Source organism: Macrosteles quadrilineatus, unplaced genomic scaffold (assembly GCF_028750875.1).
Source record: "Macrosteles quadrilineatus isolate MER2022 unplaced genomic scaffold, UCM_ALF_1.0 Scaffold_4__1_contigs__length_99947679, whole genome shotgun sequence".
NCBI classification, from domain to species: domain Eukaryota; kingdom Metazoa; phylum Arthropoda; class Insecta; order Hemiptera; family Cicadellidae; genus Macrosteles; species Macrosteles quadrilineatus.
This window is the reverse complement of record NW_026542597.1, coordinates 29,603,141-29,630,764: the sequence shown is the minus strand read 5'-3', so window position 1 is coordinate 29,630,764 and position 27,624 is coordinate 29,603,141. Positions and strand designations below refer to the sequence as shown.

At 36.4% G+C, this 27,624-nt stretch overlaps 2 protein-coding genes across 13 annotated transcripts in view; one reads left to right on the top strand and one right to left on the bottom strand.

The window, feature by feature from the left end:
* LOC128992320 (uncharacterized) overlaps positions 1–4,968 on the bottom strand; it is a 68,148-nt gene extending 63,180 nt beyond the window's left edge. The window contains exon 1 of one of the 3 annotated variants that reach the window (XM_054415828.1): positions 4,894–4,968. The gene's annotated coding sequence lies outside the window, so the exon portion shown is untranslated. Of the gene's footprint in view, positions 1–73; positions 3,933–4,893 lie in introns of those variants that run through there. The other 2 variants (XM_054415827.1, XM_054415829.1) reach the window with 2 other exon arrangements.
* A 2,217-nt stretch (positions 4,969–7,185) lies between these two features.
* Positions 7,186–27,624, top strand: part of LOC128993242 (platelet binding protein GspB-like) — a 52,949-nt gene continuing 32,510 nt past the window's right edge. For 8 of the 10 annotated variants that reach the window (XM_054417022.1, XM_054417020.1, XM_054417017.1 and 5 more), the window contains exons 1-11: positions 7,186–7,282; positions 11,384–11,580; positions 14,394–14,564; positions 16,024–16,614; positions 17,560–17,739; positions 18,543–18,797; positions 18,990–19,601; positions 19,882–20,118; positions 20,545–20,799; positions 22,554–22,811; positions 25,826–26,065. In XM_054417022.1, coding sequence (XP_054272997.1) covers positions 7,266–7,282; positions 11,384–11,580; positions 14,394–14,564; positions 16,024–16,614; positions 17,560–17,739; positions 18,543–18,797; positions 18,990–19,601; positions 19,882–20,118; positions 20,545–20,799; positions 22,554–22,811; positions 25,826–26,065 — 3,013 coding nt within the window. In that variant the 5' untranslated portion in view covers positions 7,186–7,265. Of the gene's footprint in view, positions 7,452–11,383; positions 11,581–14,393; positions 14,565–16,023; positions 16,615–17,559; positions 17,740–18,542; positions 18,798–18,989; positions 19,602–19,881; positions 20,119–20,544; positions 20,800–22,553; positions 22,812–25,825; positions 26,066–27,624 lie in introns of all 10 variants that reach the window. The other 2 variants (XM_054417014.1, XM_054417019.1) reach the window with 2 other exon arrangements.

Sequence of the window (27,624 nt, the reverse complement as noted above, 5' to 3'; positions counted from 1 at the left end):
GATCGCGTTATGTTAAGCCATAGCTGCTACGTATAACTCAAATATGCCTTTTAAAATACCATTTACCATTTACCATTTACCATCGAAGTCTTCGCCGCAGTCCTTGGAGACCGGGGAATTGTCAATTTTTTTCTCATCTTTCTTCTTGCTAGCTTCTTGATTGTGTGTAGTGTTGTAGTGTGGTTGAATGTGTGATTTGTATGATGAGTGTTATTTTGTAGGAAATTTATGTTCTTCTAGATATTCTGTAATTGTGTAATAAGGTCGATTTAAGAGGTATTGTTTCAGCTGTTTTTTGAAGTTAGAGAGCAAGTTTATGTCTTTAAGTTTGTTGGGTAAGATGTTGTATAGTTTTATTCCCATGTAATTTGGTGTTTTGCTGGTTTTCGTTAGTCTGTGTTGGTTTAGATTAAAGTTTGATTTTACTCTGAGGTTGTGTTCGTGACAGTTTATTCTGAGTTGAGGTGGGTTTGATTTGATAAAAAGGATGGTTTCGTAAAGATATAAGGATGTTAAGGTGAGGATCTGGTTTTTGACAAAGAGAGGTTTTCAGTGTTCTTCCCGATCAACTTGTTCCAGGATTCTGATGGCTTTTTTCTGTTGTACTAGTATTTTTTTCAGGTCGGTTTCATTGGCAGAGCCCCATGCAATTATGCCATATCTAATGTGTGAGGAGAAGAGAGCGTGGTATGCCGTTTTGCAGATCTCTTTGTTTGTGATCTTCCTGTTTCTCCTTAGAGCATATACAACTTGGGATAGTTTACTGTCCAGATTTTCAATATGGTCATGCCATGTTAATCGGTTGTCCAGTGTGATTCCGAGAAATTTAGCGTTTCGTTTTTCATTTCCTTCCTGTATCTGGCTGTTAGAAGTGAAGTTTAAAACTGTTGTTTTTTGTTGATTTATTTTTAGGTCTAATGAGTTGCAGGTGGCTATTGAAGTTTGAAGTGTTTCTTCTATTTTTTCCTTTTGGGTGTTGGAGTTTGTTGGTGTAATTATGGTAGTGTCGTCCGCAAACATTATGCAGGAGCTATCACTAGATAGGTCATTCGGAAAAGAATTTATGTATATTAAGAAGAGGATCGGGCCAAGTATTGATCCTTGCGGTATTCCTTGATAGGTTTCTCGAAGTTCAGATCTGTATTTGATTTCATAGTTTTTTTTAGTGTATTCTAGTTCTACAAGTTGTTGTCGGTCTGTCATGTAATTTTGGAGCCAGATTAAAGCATTATGGGTGATATTTAGTTCTTGAAGTTTCTCAACTAGTATTTCTCTATTCAAGCTATCGAAGGCTTTTTCTATGTCTAGAAAAATGCTTGTTGCTTGGAGTTTTTTTTCCCAGATTGATGTTATGTCCTCGCATAGGTTTGCAAGGGCTGTATTTGTTGATCTGCCATGTCTGAAGCCGTGCTGTGATTGGGTGAACTTTCCTTTGTCCTCCAGGTATGTGATGAGCTGATTATGTATTGCCTTTTCTATATATTTTGAGAGCGTGGGTAGGATAGATATTGGCCGGTAATTTGAGATGCAGGTTTTCTCACCCTTCTTAAATTTGGGATAAACTAAGGCAATTTTTGCTGATTTGGGGACTTTAGATTGTTCTATAGATGTATTGATGATATGTAAGAGTGGTGTGATTATTTCCCTTTTACAGTGTTTGATCATTTTGTTAGATATTTGATCTAGTCCAGAAGAGTTTTTAGGCGGTAGATTGTCAAATATTCGTTCAAGTTCCTTTTTGGTTATCTTGTTAAAGTTTGCTAGTGAGTCGGCTCTGGGTTGTTGTGGCAGATTGGGTTTGGATTTCGGTTTTGGGGTGGTTGAGGTCCTATTGTGCAGAGTTTGGCGTGGTTTTCCGAGGGTAATAAAGTGGTCGTTTAAAAGGTTACAGATGTGGGTTGGGTCGGTAGTCAGTTTTTCATTGCTGATAAGATTTATTTCCTCTTTAATTTTCCTGTCCGCATTTCTTTCTTTATTTATGGTGCTCCAGAGTTCTTTGTTTTTGTTGGGCGCATTTTTTATTTTCTGGACAACAGCATTTGATTTTTGGATTTTGACTTCTAAGTCATATGCTCTTTTCATTTTAACGTACGAGAGTTTGTCCTCAACCCTGTTTGAGAGTAAGTATTTATGTTCTGCTAGTTGGAGTAAGTTTTTCAGTCTAGTAAGTTTATCATTCCAGAATATCTTTTTTTTCTTGCTACGGTGAAAAGTTTTGTACTGTTTAGGCATAATTTCTTCGATTTTGTATTGTAAAATTCTTATAAAGGCATCATACTTTTCATCCACAATTTGTTTAGAAAAGACAGTAGACCAATCTTGATTTTTGAGGGATGCTCTGAGTTCGTCTAGATTTGCTGGAGATGTTATTCTAATTTGTCTTTTTATGGGTGCTATAGGTTTTTTGTGTCCTATCTTTAGTTGGCAGGTAATTGCTTGATGGTCAGATATTGAGTTACTATGGGTTTTTACTTCAAGGTCCTCCTTGTTTATGTTAGTACAGCAAAGGTCTATACAAGTTTTTGATGTGGTTGTTATTCTGGTTGGAGGTAGTTCCGATGGTTTCAGGTTATGTTCCGCTAATATATTTAAAAGAGTTTTTGTTTCAGTTTCGTTATCTTTAAATAGGTCTATGTTTAAATCACCCATCACTATTATCTTTCTGTTCTTGTGAGATATTGTGGAAAGTAAGTTTGAGAAATTTTCAAAAAAAGTGTTCAGGTTCAGGGATCTATATCCACCAATAATTACAGTCTTGAAGTCGGGTAGTTCAATTCCTACAAGTTCTGAAGATTGTTCTTCACAGAAGGTGAGCGTATTGATTTCTCGGATTTTTAGGATGTCGACATTGTTTTCCTTGCAAAAAATTGCTATTCCTCCCCATCTATGTGTTATTCTTGAGAATTCTGTTATTAAAATGTAATTTGGAATGTTTGTTATTTTTAGGTTTTCTTTTTTTTCACCATGTTCTGAAATTATTAGAATGTCTGGATCGAGGTTTTGAATTTCTAGTTGTAGCCTGTCTATTTTACTCTGTAGCCCTCTCTGGATGTTTAGGTGATAAATTTTTAAGGTAGGCCTATCAGTCCTATCTGTCTTTTTTTGCGGTTTTGAGTTGGAGTTATTGGTAGTTTTGTTCCTGATGAGTGTAGGTGGTGATTTTAGGTGAGCTATGGTTCTAGGGGTATTTGTAGAGTGGTCTCGTTTGGGTGTTGGGAGTCTTCCTTTGCAGTTTGATTTTTTGGTGTCTCGGTTTGTTGGTTATGTAGCGAATGGTGTGCTGCTGTTTCAGTAAGAGTCACATCTTCCTTAGGTGTCATAATTTGATGGATGTCATTAGGCTTAGGGGTTTCTGTTTGTCTGGTTAAGCCTCCCTCCGTAGTGTTGTCCCTTTCTGGAATTTTTTTGTCCTCTTTCCTGGTGTAGTTCCTCTGAGTAGGCCTATTTTCTTTCTGGTTGTTCTCTGATAGAGTTGGCAGGCCTAGAATGTTGTTCAGGTGTGCGGTCAGCACTTTGTTTCCTTCGGTATTCGGGTGGATACCGTCGCTTGCATATAGGTTTTGGTTAAAAGTTGTAGTAATATCTATAAAATTAATATTTAGTTCGTCACACATGAATTTTAAAGCTTCATTCATCTCTTCGATGTAGGTTTTTGGTGCGTCCTGTCTATGTAGTAAGCTGTGAACATACCATTGGGTGTTTTGGTGTTTTTTTTGCATGTGATAGCAGGTTTTACAAATCCATGTCAGTGGAAATTCATTTTTTTCCAGAGCTTTGTATTGTTTGGTTGATATTAGAGCACATTTGGTATGGTACCAGTCATTACAATCGCAGGCAACTGCCTTGTCATTATCATGTACTGTTTGGTCGCAAACTTTGCAGTATGTTGCGTTAACCGTGTCATTGGTTTCAGACTGTGAGTCAGCTTTGGTCATTTTGCTTAGGCTATTTTTTTTTTTTTTTTTTTTTGTGGGGGGGGAGGGTTGAGGGGTTTGGAAGGGGTGAGAATAGGATAAGTTCCCTAACTTTGGTGTTTTATTCTCCTATCCAACCTAGGCCTAGTTTTGTTTTGACACTTGAGAGATTGGTAGGGATATGGATAAGGATAAGGCACCCTATTTTTTGGTTTTGTTCCCTTTTTTGCTTGTCTAGCCTAGTTTTGGTTTTCTTTGGGTTTGTTTGTTTGGCCTATCTAAGATTTGTCAACTGTTTTGTCCTAACTAGTGCCTGTTGAGTGTTAAAAATGTTGTTCAGTGTTTAAGAATATTGCTAAGATAAAAAGCTAATTTAAAGTATAAAGAAAACAGAGGTCCTACCTTTGGATGTCTTCAATAGTGTAAATGTAATGCTTACGAAAGTGTAAGATAGGGTTGGCGAGTCCGTTGTTTCAGTTTCAGTCTTCACTCTTCAGTTCGGTTGGTGTAACTTGGTTTCCTGGTTAACGAAGAGTTCCCGGGTTCGCCATCTTGGATTTTGCACTTGCACTTTACTTTACGGGTTTTCACTTTACGTCAATAATTACGTCAATTAATTAGTTTTAACTTGTGTACACGTTTTATCAATGTATAATTGACATTATATAAATATAAAAACATCATTTCGCACCGTATTGTCATTGAATTGTGTTTCCGACATCCCTGCAAAACACGTTTTTGGCGTCCGCAGGAGTACCAACCCACATCTATTACAAACCGAAAAAGCGCCGATGAAAAGAGCCGCTAACTTCACGACGGTTGTTAAGTTAAGCTTGTTAAGTCCTGTAAGTCAGGTCACTAAAAATGCTTATTAAAAGGCTAGTTTTTATTTAAAAATGTGGATAAATTGACTAAATTGAGTGTAAAAGACAAACGAAGAACGAGTGTCAATAAATTGAACTTAGGCCTATCCACCAACCTCTAAGTAGTTTATTCTCTATCTCTTGGAATACGATTTAGCCTACGAACAACTTTACGTGGCAGAAAGTACTGTTCTACTGTTGTAATCCGTCTGATTTCTCGTCGATTTCTGTTTCTGATGAACGATGGATGAGACAATCCTGACCTGATCCAACAAGTTGAAGTTATTATAATCTAAGTTATTATAATCGACGATCCAATTGTTTTATTGTGGAGACCTAGGAGATCCAGAGGCTATTTCTCCAAACAAAAAAAAAAGTTGAAGTTAGTGATAGTGAAGTCGAAAGACCGAACACGATCGTAGACCAGACCGAACGGCGAACACCGAAGTCAAGTCAAGGCCGCTGGCCGAGGGCCAAGTCCCACCCGGTGGCCGGTGCCAGTGGTCAGCCAACCCAAGATAAGGATAAGATTAAGATAAGAAAATATTGAATGCTGTTATTTTATTCTTATTGCTATAGCTATTGCTTACACTTTCACTTTTCACTTTGAAGTGCGGTGCCAGCCAGCAGAGGTGAAATCAAGTTCAAAGTTCCAAGTCCAACTTCGTATCGCGTTCACGGACGTATATCATATCTTATCACAATCAAGCAGATAGCCAAACCTCTTGCCTTTTTAGTAAATAGCTGCTTATCTGAAGGAGAAGGAGTTTTGCCGGAAAATGGCAAAATAGCTAAAACCACTCCTATTTTCAAAAAAAGGCGATCCAGCGCAACCTGCAATCTTCAGACCAATTTCTATCCTCCCTGTTTTCTCCAAAGTTTTTTGAGGCGGTCATGAAGCAACAACTGGTAGACTTTTTTGAAAAGAATAACCTTTTCAGTGACTCACAGCACGGATTTAGGACTGGGCGTTCCACTACCTCCACCCTCTTCAGCCTGATTAAGGACATCTCTGCGGCCTTTGAAGCTAACGACTCCATACATCTCAGACTTTGCGACCTCAGCAAGGCTTTTGACGTAGTCTCCCATGACTTACTCCTAGTCAAGCTATCTAAGTATGGCATCGCTGGAACGGCCCATAGAACTTATGCCGATTACCTTCACAACAGGAGACAACTTGTGTCAATACAAGGAGCCTCCTCTCAAATCAAAGAGCTACACCATGGTGTTCCCCAAGGACCTATCCTGGTGTTCTAGGACCCGTCCTGTTCGTCATCATGATAAAATGATAAATGACCTATCTTTCAACAGACGCACACTTCTTTTTGCAGACGACACTACGTTGTTAACGAGACACACCAACCTAACTGATCTGAAGGCTGACGCATCCTACTTGCTTGGTGAAACCAAGGAGTGTCCCACTGCCGACTCAGTCACACTCTGAACTCCTACCCATCGCTTGCTATTCGGCTTTTTAATACGCTGCCGAAAGGATTTCGTGCTCTTGACAAAAAGCGATTTAAGTCAACGCTACGCCAGAGTTTGCTCAGTATACCGTTATACTCATGGCAAGAAATGTTTGATGAGCCTCTAGTGTTTGTCAATAATACCACCATAGTTGCTTAATTGTATGTATATATGTATAGTGTTTTTAATATTTTTAATGTAAATAAGACCCAATCAATCCAACTTTGTTGGTCAAAGATGAAGTAACCAAGTATCAAGTAAGTAAGTTTTATCTATGGTAATGGAACTAGAAAGTGTGAACGTCATGAAATCGTAACACCGAGTCTACATCAAGAAGCGTCCCGTAAGCCTTGCGGGAACTCGACCCGCTTTGACAGGATACTTTCATGATCATGATCCATTCTCTTCAAATTCGAACAGTCAAAGAAGAAATTACAAAATCTAGTGAAAAATACATTATAAAATTGGAAAATCATTCAAATCATCTTGCACTTAATTTATTGGACAATCACAACACCATTTACAGACTGAAGCGACATACGATATTGGACCTACCATTCAGATTCGGCTAAGTGTTATCAATATCATAGATAAAACATTCAATATTCTCTTTGTTAGCTAGTTTTGTCAGTGGTAATACACAATAGCTCATGTTCTTCCAGTTATTTTTGTGTATGTTTTATCTAAGGGAGTATGTTTTATCTATGGTATTACTATTTATATAATTTGCTTATTGTTCAACTTGAACAGATTGTAAATTAAATACAAACAAAATACAAAATTAAAATACAAGAAAAAAATTATCCATTCCAGCGAGTAAGGGCGTGGTAAGGGGCATTGGGTAGGGTATTCCTTGCTCGTTGTTCCATTCCTATTCTTTTGAAATTCGAATTCAGACGGATTCTCCCTCCCCTCCCCTGTTCCCTCCGCTTTTTCCGCTGCTCAGCTCCATTATCCTTCTTCCGATCTTCATCTTCCCTTATAAAAAGTTAAACAGTTAAAGCAATGTTTTGTTTTATCTATGGTTAAAGTTATTGTGTATGTAGATTTGTTACTGTTGACTGTGTTGTGTTCGTTTTTAACTGAGTCATTTTGTTCAATGAAGAATCGAAGAGTGTTGCTTTGTTCTTAACCTTAAAATTAGATTTTTATCCTCATTACCTAGCTTCTTTTGTAGTGCCTGTTAAGTGTTCAGTAATTTTCTGAGGTACGGTAACTTAAAAGTCTACATTTAAGTTATTGGCCTACGCTGTTTTGTTGATTCTTTTTTTAATTACTTATACTTGATGATGTCCCACTAGCATCGCTCCTGCGTGGTGTCAAAATGGGTAGAAAACACAATAACTTAATAGGCCTAATTGAACAGATCTCCTACTTAAAAATAGGCCCCTTTCACATAAATTAGACTTTGTGGTCTAAAAAGAGACACATTGAGGCTATGCATATGTCATATGCCTGGTCATTTTCATTGTTTTTTTTAGCATTGTGTAATATAAAATAATAGTGGTTTATTTACCTTTACTTTAGTCCCAGTTCAATAAAAGTTGTAGTATCTACAACCATGGTTTCGACGCTAGTTGCATCTTGGTCACGTACTATGGCACGTCATGGCAACTAGCGTCGAAACCATGGTTGTAGAAACTACAACTTTTATTGAACTGGGACGAAAGTAACTTTGGTAAAGGTAAATAAACCACTAATGTAAGTTATTATTTTATATTTGTCTTACCAGTTCAGGGGCAAGCCACAACAATGAGTAAATTGTGTAATATGCCTTTTTAAAACAATTATTTCATACTAGTTAAGTTAATCAAACCTACTACACATATGTGTCAAGTGTTTCTATTAGGCCTATGCAGTAGGCTATTTCTATAATATAGAACCTTTCAAGGCCTACATTTATAAGACATAAGGTTCAATTTATTGATCTTTGGGCAATTTCTAGGCCTACATGCAATCGATCAATTATATAAGTTACCAGCCTATATAAGTTAATTGATATTTTTAACTAGGTAGCCTACCTATATTAATTATAAAATAAAACAGTTAGGCCTATATAAGTTAAAATAACTAAACTTGATAGGCGCCTGTGAAAAAATTGAATGAAGAATAGGCCTATTATTGAGTTAATCCAATCCCAGCCCAGTTTAAAAACTGTAGCCTACCTGGCATTACACACAAAGCTACAAATAACTTAAGTTACCTTTGATCGTTTGTAATAAGTTACTAGGCTACTGTATTTGTGCCATTGCGTTTATTTTAACTTAACTTACTTTCTACGTCTGTGGCATTTTTCAAAGGAGTAGGGCCTTCAAGAATCGGAGGAGCTCAAAACACTTTTTGAGAAAGCCAAATGTTTTGTAGGTGTGCTGGGAATCAAATCTGTCCCTCACACCAAAGTTCAATCGACATCTTGTATCATGAATAACTTATATAATATAAGGGCCTGACACACACACACACACACATATAGGCTATATATACTAGCTATTACCCATGGGTTTCACCCCGTTTGACTTCATAAGTAATAAAACTTTTGATTGGTTAAGTTAAGCTAAAATAAACAAACAGAATACAGTATACAAACCAATAATCCCACCTGATTTTAATAAGTTAATAAATTGAAAGAATAACATACAAATAAGTATAGCTGAGGTATTTTTAACATTATGTATAACTAGCAGAGTACCCGACGTTCGTACGGGGTTGGCATATAAGTTTAAAATGCGTAGTGCAGTTACACTCAAGCTTTGCATTTGCAATGGTGAGGACGCAGTTTGATAAAATTTGCTTCTTTAAATTGACGGTATACTATAGGTAGTATTACACATGTACCAACCATTAATGTTCTACCACTTCACCTTAACAATAAAGAAAAATAAATTATTAAATATTTGCAAAAAATCTCAAATTATTCATGACATAAAAAATAACTGTAAACAATCCTACTTTGACAGTTCTCATTGCGTATCACAGTTTGTTGGTGCCTTCGAGAGATCGATGGTTGTTGCTGCTTAGTTCAAATTAGCTGTACATCAATGCAAAAATAATTATAGTGCTGCACCCTGTTGGTAAATCTTATAACTTTTTAATGCTTTTGTATTTCATAGAACCAACTTTTTTAGTTGAAACAGCTGACTAAATGCTTTAATTCCCTTTAAATATGGATACTCATAAGGTTAACATGGGGAACTGCAGAGCCACTGGGGCGGAGCCCGAAAGGATTTTTGAGATGATGATATACCTATATGTTAATCGGGAATGTAAGCTATCATCATGCCAAATTTCAGCCCAATCCGTCCAGTGGTTTATGCGTGATTGAACTTCAAACAAATAAACAAACAAATACACAAACTTTCACATTTATAGGCTAATATTAGTAAGATAAGATATATATATTCATCAATAACATTTTGAACGGATGGTGTTTTTGGCCTTTGGTGATTTAAAAACGTTAATAGGCCCCAGGCCTAGGTCGCCATGAGACCTACGGTAATAGCTAATTCACTTAGGGAAATTTGCTAATAAAATAATGTGTCAATGTAGGGCCTACTAAAAGCTGCCACTGACATTCTTCCCACTAGTATTTAAAGCTGACAGTCAATCGTTCCAAAACCTGACAGACATAAATTAATGTTATATTAAGCTAAGGTATTTCGTATGCTTTGGGGAAAATGTAAAGCTAGATAGATTTATGGATAAAGAGCATTTTACTAGATCTATAAAGTTAAAACAAATAGGCTTGGCTACGACATACTTTTGTCTTGAAGTTTCAGTTCTACTACACCGTGAGTCACGAAAATACATTATGTGAAACCACACGAAAGCAACATTTAGGGCAATCATTCTGATCCATTGTGTTAGGCCCTAAGTTCAATATTTGTTTATTGACTCAAAATGCTAAATAAATGTACATTTAAAAGTTTTAGTTTTAACAAATTTTCTATCAATATGCACAAGACATGCGGATTGGTTTGAAGATATGACTATACATGGCAAACATAAATAATATGGGATACTTTATCCCCCCACTCAACATTTAAAATAATTTAATAAATATACGATTATTGAATATGGAATTTAACATGATTAGGTATTGTGGCAAATTAAATTAAATTTAAATACTAGGCTATATAGTCTAAACTGTCTACTGTCTAAAGCCTTTGATTGCGTGGATCATTCAATTTTGCTTTCAAAATTGAAAGACTATGGTATAAAGGGTAAAAGTTTGTCTTTATTAGACTCTTATTTACAGAATAGAAAGTATAGAACAATAGTGACCAAAAACGACGTGAAACTGGAATTTATCTAATTATGGCGTACCTCAAGGGTCAATATTGGGCCCTCTGTTTTTTCCTGATCTTTATTAATGACCCTCCAAAAAGCTATTGGCAAAGATTTAATCTTATTTTCTGATGATACAACAGCAATCATGAGAGAGGATTCAGTAAATAACTTAATTGTATCAATGGAAAAAACTTTGGATTGTATGAAAAATTGATTTTCAGACAATGGTTTAAAGGTAAATATTGACAAAACTCATATAATCAAATTTTCATGTGCTTAAGGAAGTGGGCGAGCAAGGGACAGCCCTGGCCCGGTCACAGGTAGTCCAGGGTCCAGACGCCACATTACTGTATCGTGTATACAGATAATAAGTGTACCTAAAGGTTACTTATTAATTTTCAAGTTTATGTCCATAATCTTCTAATTATTTTCCTCTTAAAGGAGGTAGGACACTTTCTAGTTGTAGAGAATGTTTTTCGTAGAAGCTTTAGGTTTGTATTCTATAACCACTAGCCCAACATTTTTCCCCGACTCAAAGCCACTATCGCTAATTAACAAAAAGTAACCGACAATGAAAACTACTGCTCACAGCACAAATATAATTGTAAAATTTAAGGTAAAACAATAGGCCTACTCTTTCACTCAGCCACATGTCACAGAGGAGTGAGCAAGTCTTCTAGTATAAGACTCCTGTATCTTGTATAGTTAGCCTCCAACCATAGACCTAGTACAGTATTTAGTAATTGAGAATAAACTGTATGGAAAAACTAACATTGAGTGTTCTGTCTCTTGTTTTTTTTATTGTGTAGCCTAATTTTGATTTAACTTATCAAAATTTTTACTACTTTTCAGAATAGCAGCGATGGAATTGGATATGAAGTCAAGAACTTGGCTCCTTCATTCAGCAATAGAATACAGAAAAAAAACAAACTTAAAAGTAAAGGACCCAAAATTCATAGATTATATGTTTGAAAAACAGCGTGAAAAGGGCATTACCTTATCTAGATTACAATTATTATCATTTGTAAATGATCCTATGGGGAAAAAGGGTAAGTTATGTTCAAACAATGTTATTTAAGTAAGACTGGTTAGTTTTATGAGATACTGTCTGTCTGTAGGCCTAAGTAGCACCAAAACCGCCCATCTGATCACTGCAAAACTTTTGATGATTGACTTTGTGGATTTTGTATCTTATACTTCAATACTTTTCATTGAAATGGGGACCATGTTGCCAAAGCAAAAATGGCACCCTTAACGTCTCAGACGCTAAAGCTTTCTCTGAATTTGATGTTGATGTTATAGCCTGCATCTTGCATTAATCAATTAAATAATGGGAGTTACACTGGTTGGGATGAAATTCATGCAAACCTAATAAAATCATCGGTTTCTTCAGTTTTAAAACCACTTATTAATGCAATCAACAAGGGCCAGATTTACCACTGGCCCTTCTCGGCCGCGGCCTAGGGCAAAACATTATGAATCATGGTTCAAAACCAGCTAATGCGGCTAAAACCATAACAGAAGGTCCGGTACATTTAATAATCTGGCATTTGTCTAAAGGCATATAAAAATGTATTTACCTAACCTGCCATGTTAAACTTACCTATCCCAAGCGTGATGTATATAACTTCGTTACTTCTCGAGTGATGTAAAGTTGAAAAAAACTCACTCGGTGATGTAATGAAACCCATTTAAATAACATTGAGTGCTTAACTTAAAAAATATACCTCTATGGAGCCAACGACGTTCAACGCTAGAAATCAGCTGTGCGCTTTTATTGTTATGTGTTGAAGAATTTTCCTAACCTAGCTTTTGTTTCTAAATTAACGTTACTGTTAGAAGATGAGTGAAATGGATAGTGAAAAATATTGTTCGTAACCTCCTGTATATTGTCGGGTCAGGTAAAATCTTGTACGTTACACGTTACGCAAGAGCGTGTTTACATCACTTCGGTAAATTATGCAACTCGCTTCCGCTCGTTGCACAACATTCACCTGCGTGATGTAAAAACGCTCTTACTACACTTGTAAGGTAAATAGCTATAATTATTTTTTAAGCTATATTACTCCATTTGGCTGAGTCAGTATCGATTGAAAGAGTTGGTAGCGATTGTCAGATTCTGGGAACAATCAGCAGACAACACGAGCAACAGCTCTAAAATTAGTGGTATTTTTGCTAGTCACAAAATTCAGTAATCCGCTAGTTTCAATAATTTGGCAACACCAAACTCCCGAACCTGTTAACAGCTGATTACATTCAGTTGAATTTTCAACCACAGTCATTTTGTCAAAACAGTTAATGAAAATGGGTTTTAAATAGAAACTTTGATAAATAGGTAAGGTAGGCTAAATAAAACATTCTATTGTATGGATATATAGGGTGCGGCAAAACAAATTCCGCAGTTTTCGGCATTCACTTGTTCTATGATCCGCTGTTTCAGCTCTTGCAGTGTATGAGGCTGACTTTTAAACACCTTTTCCTTTAAGTAGCCCCAAAGAAAATAGTCACATATACTCAAATCAGGTGACCGCGCAGGCAAGCCAACATCACCCCTCAAAGAGACCATACGTTCAGGAAACATTTCCCTCAACACATCCATGGAAAATCGAGATGTGTGAGCTGTAGCTCCATCCTGTTGGAACCACAAGTCCCCTAATCCATGTTCTTCAACAATGTCATTGATTCTTGGTTCCAAGAAGTTTCGCAGCATTGACACGTAACGTTCGGAATTAACGGTCACTGACACACCTTCTTCCTAAAAAAAGTAAGGGCCTATAACACCAAACTGAGACACTGCACACCACACTGTGCTCTTGGGAGAATGTTGGGGTTTCTCGTGCAAAATGTGAGGGTTGTTTTCAGCCCAGTAGCGAAAATTCTGCTTATTGACATGACCACTGAGGTGAAAATGTGCCTCGTCACTGCTGAAAAAAACTGCATCTTCGGGGATCTGTTGAAGCATTTGCTCACAAAGATTTTGTCGGTTCACATGGTCTACAGGGCGTAGTTCCTGGACGCACATAATTTTAAAAGGATGAAACTTTAAATCGTATTGAAGCATTCTTCTTAAACTACGATTTGAAATCCCAAGGGCAACTGCATGCCTTTGAGCAGAACGTGTCGGCGACTACTGAACTGCTGCTCTCACTCGTTGGACATTTTCCGGTGTTCTAACGGACCTACGTCGACCATGATGGCGTTTTCTTAATGTGCTTCCAGTTTCTTCTAACTGCTGAACCCAAGAACAAATCGTTTTTGTGTCCGGAACATTTTTATTCCGTGGAACATTGAATTGTCGTCTGAAGGCCCGTTGCGTAGCAACCACAGAAAGACTGTTTTCGTAAAACGCACACACAGCAAAACCGCGATGCGCACCAGTCCAAACCATGTTAGGTACTGAAATGGGGTGCGCGACAGAACAAAGGGAGACCACCTGCACCTGCCTACCCCCACCACTGCCCGAGCGGCGGGAGATTGAAACTGCGGAATTAGGTCTGCCGCACCCTGTACAATCAACATATTTTTAGTATAGTAAAGTAGTAAGTTTGTTTGTCTATTCAAAAATATAGGTATTTTCATTTTATGGTTTTTTTTCATGAATGTAAAATTTTTTATGTAGGCTATCAAGTAATCTTTAAAAGGTTTTTACCGATTATAGCCTTAGTAATTTTTTACTGCAATATTAGTTTTTTCTCCTGATCAAGTATGGTACCTACTATATTGAAACCCTCTATTTGCGCAAGTGCCCTCTTATTCAGAAGTGCTGTAAATCACTATGCAGACTTAGTAATGATGTACTTACATGGCTCATGAACTTGATCATGTTCAATTTCAAATATTGTAACGTTGAACTCATTTTTAGGTGCTAAAAACTCAAATCTCCCCACAAGCAGTGAAAGCTCCGTCGACACCCCTGCAAGAACTAAACAACCACCACAGCAGCCCAGGTTGAATACAAATGACCAAGATGCTGAAGCTACTTCAACCGGCAAACACACACGTGTAGAACAGAAAGATTTTGTAAAGACAAAAGGTAAAAAAACATTCTTTAACATGTCCACATTGTAGTATGCCTACACTAATAGTGTACTCTAGTACTCCAGTGTTTCCCAAGCCTTTTCCTGCCACACTACTTGACAAGAAAAACATTTTCCTACAGTCACCCGACAAAGTTGGCTTCCTTGTACTGTTTATAGTACAGAAAGCTGCTAATTGCTGCATATTTATACTTTGCCGCACATCAGGATTCCAACGAAACAACACAAAACAGCGTGGTTCCATTATGCACGTAATCCGTGTACGCTTGGAAATAGGTTGGCAACACTTAAAGATAATTATAATATGAGCAGCTGATTGACTATTATAACTACGATTTAACCTGTCATTTCGTGTTTATAGTTTCGGTATTTCTGAACTTTCTGGACTTTTCTTTTAAACGTTTTTAAAACCTTCCTACGATCTTAATAAACAAGAAAATACCTTTTAAGCATTTTTTTTAGGCGCGGAAACCACTTCAAATTACAAAAACATACGGAACTATATTCTCAAAACGCGGAGCACATTTCTTGCCGAGGAAAAATAGCGGAGTGATATGGACCGCGGGTACTACTTTCTCTAGGGCACCATTTGTGTTGCCAGCTGAACCTAAAAACGTGTTGCATAGTGTTTGAAAGACTAATTATTTATATGCTTTATAGTGACTGTAGGAAAAATATAATGTGTAACACGAGTGAACAAGGCCTTTGCTGCACTCGAGATCGAGATCATTCCACACTCGCCTGCGGCTCGTGCGTAAACATTGCTCTCGTGTGCAGCAAAGTGCCACTTTCACCACTAGTTACACAAATAACTATTGCACACCACTTGACTTTTGGAGGTAATTGTGGATAAACTGCATGTATTATTTATTTTGGCTATTCTACTTAACCTGTTTTCTAACTATAAGTAGAATATGAACAAAGATTTTGTGTTGTTATATTTGACTAGTTGTGGGCCAAGTAGGCTTAGCCTACTCTGTCAGTAAAAGCTTCAGTATCCAATAGTCAACGGTAAAAGCTTAAACTTTATTCAGAATAGGTGGTTTTCAAGAGCTGCTGACCAAAACATTACATATTTCCATCCATAAAGTCAAATTCTGCAGGAAAAACACACTTGAAAAAAATTCAACACAAACACGGCCATCTATTATTCATTCCTATTATCAGTGATGTAATTATAAACTTTCCAGTGCAGGAACACTCACCATTGTTGTGGAAACATATAATTCGCTTTACTCTCTTATAAAAATATATAGGTTCAAAAAATATATAGGTTCTTAGGGAAAAGCAGGGAGAGTAGAAAAGCCATTCCCACGTGTTCCCGCCCCACTGTACCCATGACGATAATATAATTTTTTTCCAATTCATGATTTTACAATAAAACAGCAACTTTGTTGTTAGAATAACTTACACTCATTTTAAAATATAATTTATAAAATGTCATGCATTTTTTAGGTGCAGTCAAGATGGAAAGCCGAATGAAAAATGACAGTATTAGTTACAAGAATGATACCAAAAACATAGCCAAAATTATAAATCCAGAAATTGTAGAAGTAGCAAAAACATTAAAATCAGAGGAGGATTTGAGTGGTAATGAAAAAATCAGAAAGAAAGTGCAAGGTAAAGCTGCATCAGTAAGAGCTTCCAAAACAGAGAACGTTCCAGCTGTAGAAAAAACCAAGAAAAGTGATATCATCAACATGCCATTAAAGCAAATGTGTTTTAATGTTGGTGATAAAAAACAGCTGGTGGCTACTACGGATTTGTCAGAAAATCATGTCCATCCTACCAAGGAAGTTTTAACGATTAAAACAAAGAAAACTAAATCGAAAACCATTACACCAGAGAAAGTGTTGCTCACCCCTGTAAATGCAGATGTTGATAAGCCTGAAAGTGATAACAAACAAATTCAAATTAAATTAACCCCAGGAAAAAATCTTGATGAATCACGGAAAACTCCTGCAGTTGAAAAAAGCACAACCAATTCCAAAACTGTCACACCATCAAAGCCAGTTGTTAAGAGAGCCATTGCAAAAGGTTTGCAAGGTAAGATTATTCACTTTAACTTTGTTTATAAAATGAATATATTTTAAGTAGTGATGTGTTGATACCAAAATTTATCGATTCTCTTACCTATACTGATAACTGATAAATCTTTTCTAGCTGCTGATACCAATACCATTTTTTTTTTAGGTTTTGACAAATTTTCTGCTAAGAAAAAAACTAGTGCTGCAAGCTGCAATGAAAAATTCTAACAATAATCCCTTATGAAAATCCCTCAGCAGTAACGCAAATATCATTATCGTCTCCTGTGATAGCGTTAAATCCTGATATCTCCTGAGAAGATGTTGACATCATCGTCTCCCGTGGTCATGGAAACCTTATCACCTTCTTGCGCAATGGCGTAAAAATTCTGATCATCTCTTGCGGCCATATAGATATCATCATTGTCCTCCGCGACCGCGGTAATTTCATATACTGAACATTTCCTGCGGTCGTGTGGAAATTATTGTCATCTTCCGCAATAGTGGCAAACTTCTCATCATCTCCTGCGATCGTATGGACACCATCATAATCTTCCGCTATTGCGGCAATATTCTGATCATCTCCCTTGGTTGTGTGGTCATCATTGTTTCATGTGGTCACAGCAAAATTCTGAACATTCCCAGCGGTAACGGGACCTCAAATCAATAGAGCACTCTTTGATGCAGTACTACATTACATCAGTGTACTGTCTTTAAAACAGACCATATTAATTTTAATATGCATCAGCTGACTTTTTTGTTTGTTTTTGTTTTTGTTATGAGTTTCCGGAATTGGTATTAAAACAGGGTTTATGTAATGTTGGTTTTATTTTATCTTTAAATACTTTACAATCAGTTAAATATAAATAAGTCTTCTAAATTCTCATTATTCATCAACTTGATTCAGTTCAAGAAAATAACCTGTAAGTTTTTTACTGTAAGGCTTTAACAAGTTTATTATTTTTAGATGTTCCACTTCAATTTGAAATTAAGAAAGAGTCTGAAATTGAAGTCGAGATAACCAATATTCCCTCCTCTGAAGAAAACAAGATTTCTGAAAAGATGGACGGTGCGAGTCAAGTTGCTATTGGAGAGAAAATAAGCAAAGGCACAAGAGCACAGAAGAGAAAAAAAGGCTTGCTCCCAGGTAACTCTTAGCCTTCTCAGGTCTTTTTCCACTTGATCTTTCCATTTAAGTCTAGGCCTTCCTAGCCGTCTGGTGCCTGTTGGTCTCCCTTCAAATGCTCTTTTAATAAGAGTATTTTCGGGTCTTCTCGTGTCGTGACCTGCCCATCTCAATTTTCTGCTTATAATGATGGCTAATTTTTCCACATGTTTGTACAGAGTTCTTTGTTCATGAATTCTTCGGATTATCCATTCCCAATTTTCATTTATTGAGCTATATAGTTTCCTTAAAACTTGATTTTTGAAAACTACATTTTTTTCCAGAATTAGAACTACCAGCAATGTAAGTCTAAAGTAGTAGTTTGGTTGCACTAATGTGCAAACTATACTAGTTACGTAAGCCTTTAGCACCATGGTCTCAGGCTTTGTTTTTATGATGACTGCTGTAGATAAAAGCATCTCTTTGCGACTACTCATTAGTACATACTAGTACTTTGTGTACTAACACTGTATTTTTTATCGTAACACAACACTACTGCTGTTTTAAACCAGTAAAATTGAATTCTTCAGAGAAGATTGCTTTAATGATGTTTTTTTAAACTCAACATGGCTTAGAATTATAAACTATAAATAGAAATAGAATTATTAATAAGGCGGGTTTATGTTGCTTGAGTACTACTTTTGTTATCTACTATGTAAGCATAAAAATTGTGTATTTGAATGTAAATGTCAATATGAAACCACATTCTGTGACCAGATAAGTCAATTTCAATTTATCAAACACTCTTATTTACTTTATTGATTGTAAAATAAAATTTTTTTTAGGTGTAAAACCTGACGATGAAACTGAAGAAACTTCTAAGACTGAAATGAAGTCAAACAATATCTCCCCAAACAACAAAATACAGGTCTCTGAAAATCATGACAGTGCTATTGAATCTACTGTTAAAAGGAAAAGGAGCTCTAGGAGTCATTCATCCTCCAGTAGTAGTTCTATTGCTGAGTTGAAACCAACACAAGAATCCCAATCTACTTCTGCGAGCCCAAGTGCTACAACCACAGCTGAGATTAGTTCTCAAGGTATGTTTTTGTGTTATTTTTGTTTTACTTACACACAATTCATGAATTCAATTATCTACAATTTTTCCTCAAATATTCTTCAAAACAGGAAAAGTTGTATGCAAATGGTTCTAGTAAAAAGTATACTGTTGTTGGTTAAATTATTAAACTTGATTTTAAAATTTGATTTGTAAAATGTCGTGAATTTTTTAGGTGCAGTCAAGGTGGTAAACCCATCAAAAAATGAGACTAAACCCAATCTTAGTCATAACGATGAAACCCAAACCACAGCCAAAGTTATAAATCCAGAAATTGTAGAAGAGGAAAAAACATTTAAATCAGAGGAGGATTTGAGTGCTAATGAAACTATCAGAAAGAAAGTGCAAGGTAAAGCTGCATCAGAAAAAGCTTCCAAACGAGAGAAAGTTCCGGCTGTAGATAAAACCAAGAAAACTTCTACCATTAATATGCCAATCAAACAAATGTGTTTTAATGTTGGTAAACGTGTCGGTGATAAAAAACAGCTGGTGGCTACTACTGATTTGTCAGAAAATCATGTTGATCCTACCAAGGAAGTTTTAACAATTGAAACAAAGAAAACTAAATCGAAAACCATTACACCAGAGAAAGTGTTGCTCACCCCTGTAAATGCAGATGTTGATAAGCCTGAAAGTGATAACAAACAAATTCAAATTAAAGTAACCCCAGGAAAAAATCTGGATGAATCACCGAAAACTCCTGCAGTTGAAAAAAGCACAACCAATTCCAAAACTGTCACACCATCAAAGCCAGTTGCTAAAAAAGCCGATGCAGAAGGTTTAAGAGGTAAGGTTCTTTGCTACAAACTTGTTTCTGGTAAGTAGGGTTTGTATAACCAGATAACATGTAATTATACAGTAATTTATTGTATCATGCTTTTGTTTGGTATTTCAGAATGCATCCAAATAACCTCAAATCAATAGAGCACTCTGAGGTGGCAGTGGTACATTACATCAGTTAAAAAGAAATACGTCCTTAATGTCCTCATTGTTTGTCAATTTGATTTAATTTAAGAAAATAACCATAGTGTTTTACTGTAGAGCTTTAACAAGTTTTATATTTTTAGATGTTCCAATTCAATTTGAGAATAAGACAACTTCCGAAATTGAAGACAAGATAGCCAATATTCCCTCCTCTAAAGAAAGAAAGATTTCTGAAAATATGGATGGTGGGAGTCAAGTTCCTATTAGAGAGAAAAGAAGCACGAGGAGCCAATCAGCTACCTACGGAGTGGAGGTGAAACCATCACAATCTGCTGTTAAGAGACGTAGGATTACTCACACATGTGAGCTTATTTCTCAAGGTAGGCCTATAGCACAAATTGAGTTCAATAGTGGTGTAACGACTACTATCTGCAGAATTACCCAGTGTTCTTGCGTTTGTTTAAAAATTTAGCGATCTGTGAGCAATTATCATCCTGAGCTTTAGCAAAATTTTGTACTGTCTCTTTGTGAAAACTAGCAATATCAGCAATTATCACTGGATCTATTGAATTGTTCAGAGATGATTACAACAATGTTGTTTTGCGAACACAACAAGGCATTGAATTAAAATATAAATAAAAAATAAAGCTGTTTTACTACTTTTGTTATCTACTATGTAAGCATAAAAATTGTGTATTTGAATGTAAATGTCAATATGAAACCACATTCTGTGACCAGATAAGTCAATTTCAATTTATCAAACACTCTTATTTACTTTATTGATTGTAAAATAAAATTTTTTTTAGGTGTAAAACCTGACGATGAAACTGAAGAAACTTCTAAGACTGAAATGAAGTCAAACAATATCTCCCCAAACAACAAAATACAGGTCTCTGAAAATCATGACAGTGCTATTCCATCTACTGTTAAAAGGAAAAGGAGCTCTAGGAGTCATTCATCCTCCAGTAGTAGTTCTATTGCTGAGTTGAAACCAACACAAGAATCCCAATCTACTTCTGCGAGCCCAAGTGCTACAACCACAGCTGAGATTAGTTCTCAAGGTATGTTTTTGTGCATAGAAACTTACATAAAATAAACAATGGACAACTTTGGTAGAAGTTTACGGGATGGGTTGATACTTTTAGAAATTCAACATCTGTTCATAAGATAAGATGTAAGAATACATGAAAAACTACACAGTAGAACCTCGATTATCCAAGGTAATAGGGGGAGGGGGTGTGGCCTGCTGAACACTACATCAAACGCGACATGTCAAGACATTTTGACGGAATACGTTTTATATGGCTCAGTATGAGTTTAAATGAAGCTGACGCATACGGGAGTGTTGCATGACATCAGAGTGTCACATTTTCCAATTATGTATGTCAGTGTCACTCCAAAATATAATTTTTGAGCTGTCTCACGACGTCCAATATAAACTTTAAGACTGTTTCACATAACATCCAAATCTAATAATGTCCAAAAGTACAGTAACTGCAAGAAAAATAGTCTTTCTACATGCTTAGGACGTCATGAGATTGGTCATCGTGCGACCACGTACTTTATAATTTTTGTCTAAAGCCACTGTCAGTTCCACAATGTCCACAACTCCTGCATACGGAGCTAGGTTAGGTTAGTATGCATTACAGTAGGTAAAAAAAGCATTTAACGTTTTCAGTCGCTCTGAACATCACGGGACAGCGCTGAGCTAAGGAAGTGTTTTTCAACTGGCAGTGGCTTTGAAGGGCAACTGCTACTTTTTTTTAGAGTTTAAATTGCACTGTTTCATGACGAACAATCTCATGACGCCCAGAGCTTGTAGAAAGACTATGTTTATTAGTTACTGTATTATAGGACATTATGAGATTTGGACGTCATGCAACGGTCATATTTTAAATTGGACGTGAGACAGCTCAAGAATAATATTTTTGACGTTTTGACTCTGACTTGTATCATTGGACGTCGTGACACTTGGACGTCATGCAATGCATCCATTGCATACTACATCGAACAAAACGCAATCAACTGACACATCGGTCAGGTGTGTAGCTTTCCAAGAATTTCTTGCTGATGTAGTCAATTTCAGGACTTATTTTTTCAGCCTGTCTGTAGGCCGACACAGCATCATTAGAAAAATTCAAGAACTGCACAAGTAACTGGAAATGCCGGAAACTACCTGAGAAAATATCTTTTTTTCAATCACTTTTCTGGTTGAACACTAGGCTAAGATTGAAGACTTGGTTTAATTACTAGACTAATAATAATAAATAAAGAAAACAAAGTTTGGATCTCATCTAGATAGCAATTCACCCACTTAATTTTTCAAATGTCTCCTACTATTATCAGCAAACCACTGTGCTGCATTATCTGTTGGTTTCCACAGCAATCATTTCTAAAAACAAATGGTTTCTAAGGAAGTCATCAAAAACATCATATTTAGGTTCTAATTACCACTTGATTTATTATATCGTCAATAGTATTCATGGGCAATTTTACTAGCCCCAGCAACCACTTCCTCGATCGTTTCTAAAACTTAATCAACAGTTTGGAGTGGTTGTTCGATCACTTCCTCTGCCTCTGACTCTTCGTCTCGTTCACTTTCATCTTCACTTTAGATATCCTCTTGTTCATTGACATCATTTACATTGATTTCCACTATATAAATCACTCAACAAAAAGCCATCACCGTCAATAAACCGGTACTGTTATTTAAATAGAGAATAAATCTTAAAGTAACCTTTTATTAAAAGTACAATTAAGCAAATAGATATTCACTTAGTCAGCTTATATGTGTTGATTAAAAATTATTTTTTAGATGTAAACCCTGACGACCATGAAACTGAAGAAACTTCTGAGACTGAAATGAAGTTAAACAATATCTCCCCAATCAACAAAATACAGGTCTCTGAAAATCATGACAGTGCTATTGAATCTACTGTTAAAAGGAAAAGGAGCTCTAGGAGTCATTCATCCTCCAGTAGTAGTTCTATTGCTGAGTTGAAACCAACACAAGAATCCCAATCTACTTCTGCGAGCCCAAGTGCTACAATCACAGCTGAGATTAGTTCTCAAGGTATGTTTTTGTGCATAAAAAAAGCTTACCTAAAATAAACAATAGGCAGCTCGGGTAGCAGTTTACGGGAAGGTTTGATTATTTTAGAAATCCAGCATCTGTTCATAAGATGAAGGGAAACGTGAAAAGCCATTGTTAAATCTCTAAACAATTCATGGAGTTCAAAAGATTAATAAACACTCCTCTCAAAATTTTACAAAAATAATTTTTTATCAAATTGTCCATCTCTAGGCTATAAGCTATTACTGTAGGTGGCATGGTAAGACTTGGAACGATATAAGTTTTTGTTTCGATGTCCCCAGGGGCTAAATACACCATCCGTTCAGGTTCATATAATTATATGAGACTTTTAGCTCAATACCTCTAGCAAAAATCATCTGATTTTGTTTAAATTTGGTACAAATATGTAAACTTATGTCTATTCGAATGATTTTGCGAACCAGTATAATCTTTATGGGAAGGTGGTTTAGTCGGTAAAAAAAATCAAAAAGTGCACAACATGTTTAACTCAACAAAATCTGATGTATCCTTGAGATCTAATGTTATCACTTCCTTCTGACTCTTTGTCTGATATACTTTCTCTTAAAAAGGAGTAAATCTTAATTTTTTAAAGGAAATGTTTTAGTGAAAATCCAATTAAGCAAAAGGAATCTAGATGATAGGCTTCCACAGTTACAGCAGATTGCCATATCTTGGTCCTCGGGTGATCTCAAGAGTTGAATAAAAATTTGCCACAAAGATGGATAGCTGCTACGCATCCGAAACCTTTAGTTTCTCTATTTCAACGACACGATCATTACCCGAAGGTCAAGATTAAACAATAACCAAATAGAAATTTGCTTGGTCTGTAGGTTTGCTGCACAGAGCCTTTTTGAATTGTTTGTCTAGATTAAGAAAACACACAAGTGTGTAGTTATGTTTAATAGCATCTAAATACAATATTTAAGGAATAGACAAAGAAAATGACTTACTCTCCTTGTGTCTACAATTCATCATTAAAGATTACATGGCTACTAAAGATGCTTAATATGTTTTCTTTGAGTCAACGTTTCTATCTATATATTAATAGACAAGCATTTTTCTTTAAAACCTTTTTTCTCAACTTGTGTGCATCGCAGGGAAAACTACGCATACTCTTGGAAAGATATTTTTCTATAGATATGCAGAATCCCTTTATAAACTAAATAGCTTCAAAAATGAGCAAAAACAAATTGACTTGAAATATTAAAAAAAAAATTAACATGGGCTCATGGCCCATTCTCACCATTCGCCATTCGTGGCCATTCTGGTGATGAAATAACAACGAAATATAAACAGAAAATCAAAACAACTGGAAGTGAACCAATTCCAATCACATGTTTTATTGACAGTGTGGGGTACTTACTTTCTATGTCCGGAAATCAGACTTCGCTTTTCCAAAAATTATCTACCGATATGGCTTTGTCATTCGCATGTAAAAGATCATCTAATGTGCAAGACTGGTCTAGGCGTGGGCAGATCAGTAGATGGCCAGGATCCTGAACAGCACCACACGCGCACAAGATGTTTTCTTTGTCTGGTAAGAGACCCCATTTCTGCATGTTTGTCTTTTTGGTACCTCGACCCTAATTCGTTCGATTTAGGGTCTTCCACACCGTGTAATGAAGGCCTCCACCAGGAGCCAGTTCCTCCCTGGCTGGTATGGGAGGGTTAGTCAACGTGGCCTCCCACCTTTCCACCCGATTGCTTGAGAGTGATCCATCCAGGACTCGTGTTCGTGATAAAAAGCTCTTTCTGGACCGAAGCCGTCGCTCTGCAGGTTGGTGGCCGTGTAATGGGTGACAAGGGTCTGTCTCTTGCTTAGTCCTTTCTGCGTCGGCAGCGAAATCACGTCGGATTGATTGAGCCCTATGATAGGAAAGAGTTTGTGTACTGGGTTTGGTTTCAAACACCCAGTTACAATCCGAGCCATGTCATTGACTGCAATGTCAACCTTTTTTCAATGTGACAATGCATTCCATTCTGGTGCAGCGTACTCCGCAGCCGACACACTGAGCGCTATAGCTGAGGTTCTGAGGACATTAGGGTTAGCACCCCAACATCTGCTGGTGAGCTTCCTGATGATATTATTCCTCGCTGAGACTTTACCTCTTGTCACAATACAATGCGCCTTAAATGTCAGTGTGCGGTCCAGTATGACACCAAGATATTTGGGTGTAGGACAATGCTGAAGACGGTCACCCCGCCACCTCACATTCAACTCACGGCCTGCTTCTCTATTGTTTAGGTGAAAGGCACAAACTTGGGTCTTAGCAGGGTTCGGCTTGAGGTGATTTGCGTCATAGTACTGGGAAAGTTCATTTAGAGTCATAGTCAGCTTCTATTCCACCTCTTCAAAACTCCTACCTTGTGCCGCCACCGCCGTATCATCGGCATATATATACTGACGTGTAGCGTTTGGAAACGGTTGGTCGTTAGTGTAAATGTTATAAAGAGCTGGGGCTAAGAAGCTACCCTGAGGCAATCCATTTCCTTGATTTTCTATCTACTTTTCTTGCCTTGAAGGGACACGAAAAACCGCCTGTTATGAAGAAAAGTGCCTATCATTGAAGTCAGCTGATAGTCTTTGGTAATACTGTACACTTTTCCCAAGAGTCTTCGATGGTTTACGGTATCGTAGGCAGCTGTTAAATCTACAAAAGCGACACCCGTGATCTGTTTTCTCTCAAACCCATCCTCAATGTGCTGGGTCAGGTTTAAAACTTGGCCACAACAAGACTTGCCTGATCGAAAGCCTGCCTGTTGTGGAATGATCTTTTGTTCCAGAAAATCGCCGATTCAATTGAGTATCAGACGTTCTAATATTTTATATGTGTGGCATAAGAGTGTGGGGTGGAAATAGAGAATTCTGTACATTACATATTTTTGGTTGTTTTTTGTTATTAATGTTTGGTTTGTTTGGTGTGATTGGCTCAAGGAAATTTCCTGAAAACCAAGCATTTTATGCAGGGTTTTTAAAACAAGTTTTATTTCAGATTTTGAACCAAATGCTCTTGAGGATGGTGAAAGTCAGGAATATAAATTCAAGGTTGGTCAGAACTCGCCATCTGAGGAGGTAAATTCTGTAAATCCGGTCAATGGCAGGCAAGCTACTGTTGGTGGGAAGAGAAACACGCGTAGTCGTTCTGCCTGCAGTGCTCTTAAAGTTGAACCGGATACGCAGCCTCCTTCTAAGAAACCCAGGACTAGCAACACAACTGGGAATAATTCTGAAGGTACGTTTGATCGATTTTCATACAGCTTCAGTTTGGTTTTCTACATGACACCATTTATATTTATGATTACTGTTTAAAAGGAAACAATAATCAAATATTGGACCATGTCTCACAGATGAATTTTTATTTGCCTTCAAAGAATATAAATAATTTATGTCTAAACTTAGCTTCATATGATTGGAAAGGGCTGATTTTTAAATTAAATAATGAGAATTCAGAAACTAAATTTCAATCAATATTTAACATCATAAACAATAATTTAAATTATTTTAAAGTACCGGTACTTGTAAAAAATAAAAACAACAATGGGTGTAAGAGCAAAAATAAATCCAAACAAGAGTGGTATACTGCTGATCTAGCCTCCATGAAGGAGAAACTTTTGAATTTGTTTTATTTAAAAAATAATACAAGTGATTCATGTAATTTAGATATCAATGTGGCTTATAATGGTTTGAAATATAAATATAAAGTAGCAGTGAAAGAAGCGAAACTTCAAAATAATGCATTCCATATAGAAAACAGCAGCAATAAATGTAAAGCAGCTTGGGTTTTAATTAAGAAAAACAAAGTATCTAGTGATGTAGTAGCACCAAAGATTGATTCAGACATTATAAATGATTACTTCATTAACTCTATTATTGATATAAAAAAAAAACTGGACAACCAAAGGACATGTAGCTCTTATTTGGACTTTGTAGATGAAACATTGAATAAAAATAACACTGTATTTAGTTGGGATGAAATAACACCTAAAATGATAGTTAATGCAGTAAAGAAAATGAAAAATTCTAATAGTAAAGATGTGTATGGAATGTCAAACAAATTACTTAAAAGTATTATCCATAGTTTAGATGTACCCCTTGCTATGAGTGCAAATGCATTGTTAAGGGAAGGATTATTTCCAGATTCAATGAAGATTTCTCGCGTTTGCCCGGTCTATAAGAGGGGTCCCAAAAACGAGCCCCAGAGTTATCGTCCTGTCTCAATTGTCCCAGTCCTTGGAAAATTAATTGAAATACTAGTCTATGAACAAATCAGTGATTATTTTGAGGCAAATGACTTGTTTAATGTTTCCCAATTTGGATTTAGAAAAGGAATGTCTACAATTGATGCTCTTGACAATCTCATCAGGCAAATTCATCAGTCCTTTGAAAGCAAGACCTTTGCTCAGGGCACCTTTTGTGACCTGAGCAAAGCATTTGATTGTGTTGACTTTGAAATTCTTATTAAAAAGTTAGAACTGTATGGGTTTAACGGATCTTCTCTAAATTTTCTTTCATCTTATTTAAAAAACCGGAAACAACTAGTAAATTCTAATGGGAAAAAGTCACAAGAAAGGGAAGTAACTTGGGGCGTTCCACAGGGATCAGTCCTTGGCCCACTTCTGTTTTTAATTTACATTAATGACCTTCCAATGGCAATAAATACTAAAACTATTCTGTACGCGGATGATACAACTTTTTTTCATGAAAACAATAACCAACTTGTACTTCAAAATTTAGTCCAAGTCACAAAATTAAACGCATCCAAATGGTTTCATGCCAATGGCTTTCTATTGA